The sequence below is a fragment of the Prunus persica genome, chromosome G1, assembly GCF_000346465.2.
Source record: "Prunus persica cultivar Lovell chromosome G1, Prunus_persica_NCBIv2, whole genome shotgun sequence".
Lineage (NCBI taxonomy): Eukaryota > Viridiplantae > Streptophyta > Magnoliopsida > Rosales > Rosaceae > Prunus > Prunus persica.
In genome coordinates, this window is record NC_034009.1 from 4,213,550 (window position 1) to 4,223,731 (window position 10,182).

At 36.8% G+C, this 10,182-nt stretch overlaps 1 protein-coding gene across 1 annotated transcript; it reads right to left on the reverse strand.

Moving 5' to 3' along the window:
- On the reverse strand, nucleotides 8,578–9,809 carry LOC109946738 (glucose-6-phosphate isomerase, cytosolic-like). Its single transcript, XM_020555416.1, has 5 exons — nucleotides 9,693–9,809; nucleotides 9,299–9,442; nucleotides 9,142–9,189; nucleotides 8,792–8,887; nucleotides 8,578–8,658 (listed from the first exon to the last, which is right to left on the reverse strand). The coding sequence occupies exons 1-5, from the start codon at nucleotides 9,807–9,809 to the stop codon at nucleotides 8,578–8,580; spliced, it is 486 nt and encodes a 161-aa protein (XP_020411005.1).

Genomic DNA, 10,182 nt, shown 5'->3' on the forward strand with positions numbered 1-10,182 from the left:
TGCATTGCATTAGCCTATTCCTGAAGATTATGATTAGTCATCCTTTCTCTGTATGACTAGTCATCCTTCCTCCATATGACTAGTCAACCTTTGCATTAGTAAGGTTTTCCAAGTCACTGTTTCTAGCTTGATCCTACCCACTTTTTTGACCTATTCTGCGAAATCCTCTACTGCCTTGTGCGATTTCAACCTAGGAATTTTTGTGTAAAAACGCATGTCACTTTTGTAGGCAAGTTTTGGAATGTTTCTCTGTAAACTTTCTCTTCTTCCTCAAGTGTAACCTTCATATTTTTCATCTTTGAGTTTTCCAAAATATTTCCTTTTGAAAACTGCATTTGAAATATGAGAACATCATCTTGCAAGATCAAACACTCTCATATATATCTAGGTCAGATTCAAGATTGATTTCTTCAAGAGTATGGTTTCTTAAAGAAATTGGCCATTCTCCTTTGAATCCAAATTTTGGTTTCTGTCCGAGTTAGAGCTTGCAAGCTAGTGCTATGGGATGAATGAGCTGGAGAAGGAGCTGTCATTGCCATGAAAAGCTGAGCTTCAAGCTTTGCTAGGTTGGAGAAGAAGATTGCACAAAGGAGGTATAGCTCATCTTCCTAAATAGATCTAGGTTTTTCTTGAGCTTGCTTGTATTCCTTTGTAATAATCTTTTTCTACTTAATGGATTGTCTGGTCGGTTAATGACCCCCAATTTTTCCCAATGGTGGGTTTATGGGTGAACAATTTATTATTTGCATCTCTGTAATTTTTTTGGGTTTGTGTTCTTAGTGGTTGACTAGTTATCGTATGATTTCTGGGTTTGTGTTCTTGGTGGTTGACTAGTCATCGTATGAATTCTGGGTTTGTATCCTTGTAGTTGACTAGTCGTCATTATCTGCTGTTTGGTGTTTGCTTGATTATGATGTCTTCACACACTTTCACCATAGTTGTTGCTAGCACAGGGGATGCCTAGATTGACAGGTCCTTCTGAGTGTCTAGGTTGTCACTAGTAATTCTCTAGGCTTGTAGGTACATCTTGGTATGCTCTGTGTATGTTATTATTTTTTATAATTCATATCTGACAGTTGACTAGTCATAAGAGTATTTGATCAAGGTCTAGAGTGTGTGAAGTTTGTTGCGTTCTTGGTTGAATATCTTTTAAGTTTACTCCTCGTCACCTAAGTACCAATTTCAAAAGTGGTGAGAAATTTTTTTTTTTAATTTTTTTTGGGATTAACTACAAAAGATCCCCCAAACTATGGGGTTATTTTCAAGTTCAAAATCATTTTGTAAAAGATTTACAACTATATACACAAACTCCCAGAAAATCTACATTTTACCCACTCCGTTAGACAAACTGTTAGTATATCTGTTAAATACTAATGTGGCAAATATAAGCCCCATTTTTCATGACGTGGACTCCAAGTGGACAAAACAATAAATAAACAATTCTTTATTTTTTCACATTTTTTTTAAAAAAAAGGTTACATAATTTTATTAAATAAATACATTAAAAGTGAAAATTAAAAAATAATAATAATAATTGCATTCATAAATTAGACACAAGGATCATCAGCCACAGGGCGAGAACAAGTACAACTCACAAAAGGTTAATACAGATATGTAAGCATAGTAACCACATACGGTTAATCCAGATATATGCAACATAAAACCAAAACGATTTCAACATAAAAGCCGCACACCTGAACAAATCTTCCAATACAACTACAATCTGTAAACTCTCATAAGTGCAAAATACAAGTAGATAGTAGATTACAATCAAAGACCCAACTCACAAAGAGTTGATGCAATTATTACAAGTCAAGAAAACTGCACACACATAAAAACAGGGCCATTTTCTGTTGTGTGTAAAAGTACTAGAAGATGGAACCATGCTCTAGGACTGAAATTGAAAAATGCATGAGATCCCGAGCATTATACCTTAGTCCCCAAACCCTTCGTCATCTCTGGCGTCGCCATTTTCGCCGTCACGGATCCCAACAACCCCACTGTTAGAGTTTCTTCTTTCTTTCCTACACCACCGTTGGAAAAACATTTTGGTTTTTCCAGTACTTTTACACAATCGGGTTTGCAACATAAAAACGTAAAATACAATTTAGTTTATACTTCGCCATTATTCCTAGCATGTGCGGGATTATCCTTCGCCATACATGGGATATTTGTAATTCTTCTTCAAGCAGTAGGTATGGGTACCCTTGTGGAGTGATAGATATATATTTTGCGATGATGTAGTTAATTTGCAATGTTGTACTTAATTTCATCGCAATTTAGGTGCTTTAAATTGTTCTGAGAAGAAATGAAACGAAGCATACCCTGTGGCTTTTAGGCCAAACAGATAAAAGATGCATATAGCAATAAACGTGAAAAATGAATAACATGAACTTGAAAAGATGAAAGATGTAATACCATCTTGAACAACAAAGTAGATGTTGAATTGAAGCAGGTAGTTTGTTGCCCTCTTGAGTATAGTACTTTAGATGTCATGTTGATGTCCTTGATTGTAGTGTTGAAATTTATCTAATAAAGTTTCTCATGGATTATAAAAAAAATATAGAAAGCAAGAAATTGCCCCAAAAAAATGTGTTTTAAGTTTACCAAGCCAAGTGAGGACAGCTCAAATTAATATTTTAGAACAAACATACACGTGGTTAGCGAGTTTTCTCGCTGTCGCTTTGGAGCAACTCGAATAGCAAAGCTCAACTTCTTATATGTAAGATAATGGTAAATATTGTATAACGTTAGGTTGGAAATGTATTTGGCTTTCATGGCCATTTCTTCTTCCATGAACTAAACAGGGCCTTAAAGCATTCGTGAATCTGATCTGAGCATTTAAGTTCCCTTCCAACTAATAAATTATGCTAGTAATGTTGGGTTTTGCACTATAAAGTAGAGAGAGAGAGAGAGAGAGAGAGAGAGAGATGTTCACCCTCTTCATGTGTGTGACAATTGTTGCTACCATCATATAAATATGTCCGTTGCGAAAAATATTCGACCAGACCAGTGTAGTTATTTACCAAAATGGTAATATTGTAGAAATGTTATGAAAATGTATTTGGCAAGCTTTCACGGCCAAGAAAGCATTCGTGGATTCTGAGCATTTAAGTTCCCTTCGAAATAATTGCCTCATTCCACCTTGGATGAGCATATCCTTATGCTAGTCATGTTGGCTTTTGCACTATAAATTAGAGAGAGAGACGCTCTCTCTCTTCAGCTTAATTCGTAGTCCTACTTGAGGAAAAAAAAAAAAAAGTCCCTTTCAGAGAAATGCCCTTCCCCTTATGCTATTGCTACTTATACTGTTACAAAAGTCATACGCCTACATAAACTCATTAACCAAAGTAATGCTTCCTCTCTAGTTTTGGTCTTCCTTTCTATTTGGTGATTGCATATGTTCATACATATGCCTGTGCGCGTTTGTGTGAGAGAGAGAGAGAGTACTTGTTATTCTTATATTTAGTAAAAGATTTAGTCACTTTCAGTTTTTTGTAATTGGGAGAGACACTGACTTGTGTGTTTAACTTGACCCTCGTCCAAATCCAGTCATTAAGACTCTTTTCGTTGATCATGTTTGTGAACCACAGGAAAATGTTCCTTTGCCTCAACCAATTGAAAACAATTTGGAAGTAAGATACGTAATGGTGACATAAATTTATTTATCCTCATTAACCAATGTCCTTCTCGGTGTCTACACTTACTGTTTTTTGTCCAAATCCAGTTATTAAAACGCTTTTCATTGATCGTGTTTGTGAATGGCAGGACTGTTTTTCTTTGTCTCTATCGACTGGGAACCGTTTGCAAGTAAGATATGTTCTGGTAAACTGAAATTCTTTTCGTATTGGTCCTCATTAACCAATGTTTCCTGCTCATCAGCCATACAAGCTGATTTTCTTTTTCTATGTTTAAACAGGATTTTGTTTAGTCTTTCTGGTTTCTTCTAAGATTGCTCTAATCTTCTGCATTTAGCCTTCACAAGCAACATCAAATCCACTTCCAACTTCTTCTGCTGAGCCAAAAATTTATCTGTAACACAAGATGCGCTCTCCGGGAGCAGTATCTCTCAATGCTGCAAAGAGTCCAGGTATTTTATTTTAGTTCTTCAAGTGATGTTGTTGGGTACTGGTACCCTCCAATTTATGTTTGAAATGTGTCGTCATTTTACACATTGCATAGTTGTTATTATTAACTTTTGATTAAATTTTTGTGGCTACAGCTATAGAGGTTATTGACTATCCATGCTTGTCCAAAAAAATGTTCTTTCTGATTTTGGATGAGGTAATCTGAATCAATTTTATGTTAAGAATTACATAATTATAGAACTCGTGTATCTTGACCTTGGTTTTCTTTCATTTGTTTAGGTAAAATCAACTGTCACTGATCCAGGCCAAAGTCACCTGTCCGCGGTTTCCATACCCAATGTTTTGCCCACTACTTTTGCCCTGACACTAAATGAGGGCTCATCTCCAATGAGCATGGATTTTCATCCCACTTGGCAGACTCTTCTTCTATGTTAAGTAATGAGAAACTATGTTCTTTTTTTTCTTCTTTTTTTCTCCCATCGTTTATAAATTTCCTGTCTTTTTAGGATGATCGTGTGCGGTAACTAGTTTTGATAGTTCACTCATGAATCCTGCTAATGTGATTCTTCAGTTGGAACCTCGGGGTGTTGGAGACATAGGACTATGGGATGTCAGTTCAGGGAAAAAGTTGCTTTCAAGAAATTTTAGAGTCTGGAATCTTGATGCAGGCCCGATGGCCTTAAAGGTGCATCTGCTTCTGGATTATGTACTACTCTCTCAACCTGACTGATATGATCCGAAATTTGAACCAATGTCAATTATTTCAGGAAGCTCTGGTCAAGGATTCATATGTATCTGTTAATTATATCTGACAGAGTCCTGATGGTTCTATATTTGGTGAGACTGTTCTCATACTTAAATGGTATGGAGTTACTGATTTTCATTTCTTGTAGTTCATATTCACTGCCGTCGTGTTCTTCATTGAACAGGGGTTGCATATGCAAAGCGCATTGTGCAATTATATTCTTATACTGGAGGCAACAACAATTGGAAGTAAGTTATGAAAAGAACACAGATTCTCAAGGAAACTGCAACTTTTGAGTATGTGACTGTAAACCCAACCCATCATTTTTCTTACATAGATTGATGCTCACTTAGGAAGTGTAAATGATTTTGGCATTCTTTTCCCCTCACGACCAACTTTTGGTCATAACTTGTGCGGATGACAAGACCGTCAAGGTTGGTTTCATTAATGTATGTTTAAGGTTTGGGATATATTTTGTAGCCAAAGACTGTTTACTTTTGAAGGTCATGAAGCTCCTGTCTATTCTGTCTGTCCTCATACCAAAGAAAATGTCCATGTAAAGGCCACTTTGGGTATTGATGTTGTGGTTCTGGTGATGTTTTTGTTTTGAATCATCTGATTCACTTTCCGGTTCCTGCAATATATTATCCAACACTTTTTTTCATGCTTCATGCCTCAGTTGTCTTTTCGACATCAGTGGATGGCAAGATCAAAATATGGTTATATGATAGCTTTGAAGGCAGTGCAGTACCAAACTGGCACATAGTGCTGATGTCCAAAGGTTCAACTTATATGGCCTGCGATTCCCATCTTTTTATTTCCTGATTGATATCTTTGGGTGAATATAGTAATGTTAGTTTTGATTGAGGTCATGTAGGCTTTTTTTCATGTGGGATCAGCCAAGGAGGGAAACAATCAGAGCCAGGAGCGACCAAGTGTAAAAACATGGATTTGTTTTTTCGTTTTTGATATTAAGAGAGATTACATGAGCCTCAACTAAACCAACATCTTCCATTGCAAAAATGCGATGAAGTGAACATTGAACTCCTCTCAAAGACTTTTTTTATATTTATTTTGTTCGAACTACACAAATATAAGAAATCCAGGCCTAGATTTCTTCTTTATGTCTTCTTTATGAATTACCATTATTTGACTTGGCCGCTGTTGTTTGTGCAACCAAAAACTTTTCAAACAACAATAAACTTGGAGAAGGTGGTTTCGGATCAGTCTTTAAGGTCAAATACAGTTCTCCCTACAGTTAGCTTGACAGTTTCCACATGTCATTTGGGTCAGGACTAAGGTGGTGTAATTTTTATTTTTATTTTTCTGTTCTTCGTGGGTTGGTTTTGTGTTCCTATGCAAGAGGAGGAAAAGTCAAATCTTTTTTTTTTTTTTTTCCTATCAGCAAACAAGAGGGCATGATCAAATGTCAAAATCTATAACAGAAATGCAATATCCAAAGAATGAAAAGCAGTCCAACCAAGAAGAACCATCAATGGATGAATATTGAATGCACAAAGATTTATCAAGTTTCAAGCAAGAAGAACCAAACCAATCAATCTATTGCTTAACCAAAACAGAAATAAATAGTCAGAATTTGAGATTGGGGCCTAAAAACCGAACCTTGTTATTCGCAAGACCATAGAAACTCCATGTTAGGATAGCTTCATCATTTCCTTCCACCGAAGACAGGCACCAAGTCAGCAAATTTTGTATTTAGGGTTCCCATGACTTGTGCTTGCTTCGGCTTCCGAATCTCAATCTCAAGCTCAAATTTGCAGGTAAACTTTTTCAATTTCGGGTTGCAGACTTTCAGTCAATCGCAGTGTTCAAAAAATGGGGCTAGGCGGATGGCTAGGCAGCTAGGCGGGCGCTAGGCGGCTAGGCGGGCGCTAGGCGGCTGGGCGGGACTCCTAGGTAGGTTGGGTCATTTTCCGGTGCCGAACAAGGAGGACGGAGCAGCCGAAACTTGACTGCGTCTGCAAGCTCCGTCCTATGCGAGTGCAAGCTTTCGTGTTTGTTTCAAATGTATTCAAAGCGTATAGCCGTTCGGCCATACCCTTAAAATATTCGAATATATTTAAAGAGTGAAGGGTCATTTTCTTTTATTTTTTATTTAATAAATAGTATCGCCGTGCGGCTATACTCTCTAATATAATATACTCTGTTATAAATTTAAAACAATATAGCCGCGCGGCTATACTATTTTGGACACGTGACAAAGCGGGCGCTGGGCGCCAGCAGTGATCATTTTTTTAATTATAAATAGTATCGCCGTGCGGCTATACTCAGCGTTTTTTAAAAATAAAAGGAGTGCAGCTAATATAGCCGTGCGGCTATAATCGGATTTTTTAATAATGAAAATATTATAGCCGCGCGGCTATACTTAAGCAACCCAATTTGCTGTGGAGCTCTCCAATGGCGAGCTCCATGTCCTTGAGCCTCTGGAAGATGAAGATAAATGGGGTATGTTTGCCGTTGGTTTGACTTGACAGCAAGTTGGAGAGCTGCGAGCCTGTGGAATCCGAGGGCATCGTCCTTGGCATGTGATCTCTAGATAATATATATATATATATATATATATATATATGCCTAGACATTATAATAACTCATCTCTAGATAATGTATGCTATGTAGTTTAGGCATTTGCGGTAACAAATTTTATAAATCTAAAATCTAAAATCTAAATCCTCAACAAAATAAATTCAGAAGTTTCTTTGAAAATTTGCAGCCATTATTTCTTTTAAGTTTCAACTATTTTTTCTTGTGCACTTGGTCTCTCTTAATGATGATCTTGACCACATTTCAACAGTCATTTTTGAGCCAAAACTCACAATCTCTCTTTCATAATTTCATTCTGGCCAAGCCAAAAATTATAGAAGACATAAGAAAAGAGTGGAGACGATTGATCAGGATCACTAGTTATAAGTTTAGGCTCGAGTGGGATTGAATCTCTAAGAGAAATTAAAGATAACACAATACATGATCTGATCTGCAACTAATAAAAAATCGGAGAAAATTGGTCTTTATGCTCGTTGAACAGTTCTTCAGCATCTGAATGCATTGAAATATGATTGAAAGGGATGAAATAATGATCAAAACCAATATTCTAGATGCAGTTAACTGAAGAACTGGTGTCGAAGTTATGAGCAATGAAAAAAAAAAACAATTTTGCAGTCTAGGTCAACTAAGTTTAATTCTTCAAAAAATTTCTTCTCCCTCTCATTTTTCCTGTCAACCTGATTTGATGTCTTCAATATGTCAATATGAAATAGAAAAAACAAGGATAGGTTCCTTTCATTATATTTTCTGCTCCTTTTGATAACTGCATCCCCCGCATGTTTGTTAGCAAATGCCTGAAATTTGTTCACAATCCAGACACAGTAGTGTAATGCTTTTCAGGCCTTTACCCTGTTTCATCCTAGGGTGTCATATTCTCACATTATCACTTCAAAAGCCTCAAGACATGGATTCATACCATTAGCATCTTACCAGCTCTTAATTCATTGATATAGAGAACTGGCAAGTAATCAATTAAAAATTGATACGTAAGTACTTACAAATGCAGTTGCCTCCCCCTTGCGGTTTCGATAGCCTCTGGATCTACAAAATGTAATCAAACCAGTAAACACTACCCAAAGTTTATTCCAAAGCAAGCTTGATCATTTTCACAAGGAAACTCACACTAAATTGCAAACAAGACTGCAAAATAGAGTTATAAATTGACAAACTGGAAAGCATCATCTAAACCTGTTTAGGACCTAAGAAGCTGCCACCGATACCAACAGCAATGACATCCTTCAGGGCTTTCCCTGTGGCACCAACCTACCAGAATTGCCAATTACTTCACAATTCAGGCAATACGGACCCAAAATGGATGCTAAAATAAATTGTAGTGATTACCCAAAATCCACTTCGAAAACTCTCAAAAATGGATCTTGTCCAGAACTTCCCAAACATCTAGGACCACATTTTTCCCATCACTCTGTATAACTGCATCCCTTGGAGCATGAAGAGCTACATGAAGCACTGATCTATTTTCTGTGCTGTTTATCTGAAGGCACCACCCAGAAAAAGAAAAACAGAATGCAAAAGAATCACATGACAATGGCTTCAGAAATAAGCTGGTCTCATCTTTGCCATAAATCCTATAAAGCTATCAAATATAAGTTTTTGTGATTTCAGACAGTTAAAAGGTCAGAAATTTGGGCATCCTAATTTTAAATAGGAGACACCAACTAGCTATTGTTATACTGGTAGTTCTATCCACATAATACTCGACCAAAGGAAGATAAACTTGAAACGTACATGCTCTCCAGCAAACATTCGGTTAATCTTTTCTTTGAGGGATGCAGCCTGCATTGTGGCATAGACAACATTAATTAGAAAACACTATATTCACCCGATCCCTTCCCCCCACAAGACACTAGTTACGAATAGGCCACCCCCCACCTTTGCCAATTACCAAGGTTTCAGGCGTGGCACGTTGCCGGGAGTAGTCCAACAGTATGCCGTCAAACTCACTATTAAGTGTTATGTTTGTTTTAGGTGAACCTGGAGATGCTACTAAGGTTGAATTAATCCCATGCTTAAACTCATACATATCCGACTATGGAGATATAACAAAACATGTTACCATTGAAATTGAATGAAAATATGGAAAAATGGGTACAACTAGTCAACTAAGGTTGAATTAATCTCCACTCAAACGAGGTAGTTTGTTTGTTCTTGTAAAAAAAACAAATCATGCTCGATGTTGTGATGAAGCAAACCCGAAAAGTTTGTCAGTGCCTTGATTTATATATTTTGCAGGTTACAAGGAAGCTTGAGGGTCACGCCAAAAGAGTCACTAGCCTTGCCTTCTCGAACACTCTCAATGTACAAGTTTCTTCTGGTGCTGATGCATATTGGAAACTACAATTACTTTCAGACATGGCTTCTACTCTAATGTGACTTCTGTTATTTAACGACGTCATTTTTGATAGAATTCATAGATTTTGGATGTGTTTGGGAGAGAAATGAGAGAACGTTGCTCTCTGTGTAAGAACAGAAAAGAAATTGAAGTAAAAATGAAGTCAGCTGTTTTTCATTGTATACCAAAAAAAGGAGATATATCCGTTGAGGAGAGAGAAGTGAGATTCTTCTCTAACTGCCTCAATACAAAACTCAATCCTAGCCATTGAACTATCATCCTATAAGATGATTACACTTGTCTCAATCTAAACCCTCACTTAAAGAGCCACTTGGATTCTAATCCAAGGGTCCTTATTACTAGCAGCAGAAACTAAAGTTTTTTTAAAAGAAAATCTAAACAACAGAAACATTTAAGTGAACTGGAAATAGGCGGCA

What these genes read in the sequence shown, in the direction of transcription:
- LOC109946738 (XM_020555416.1), bottom strand. Translation starts at nt 9,809, where the DNA reads ATGACGTCGTTAAATAACAGAAGTCACATTAGAGTAGAAGCCATGTCT. An exon ending in CATTGAGAGTGTTCGAGAAG is followed by an intron (nt 9,443 to 9,692) that starts GCAAGGCTAGTG and finishes ATATCTCCATAG; the next exon opens with TCGGATATGTATGAGTTTAA. An exon ending in GAATGTTTGCTGGAGAGCAT is followed by an intron (nt 8,888 to 9,141) that starts GTACGTTTCAAG and finishes TGGTGCCTTCAG; the next exon opens with ATAAACAGCACAGAAAATAG.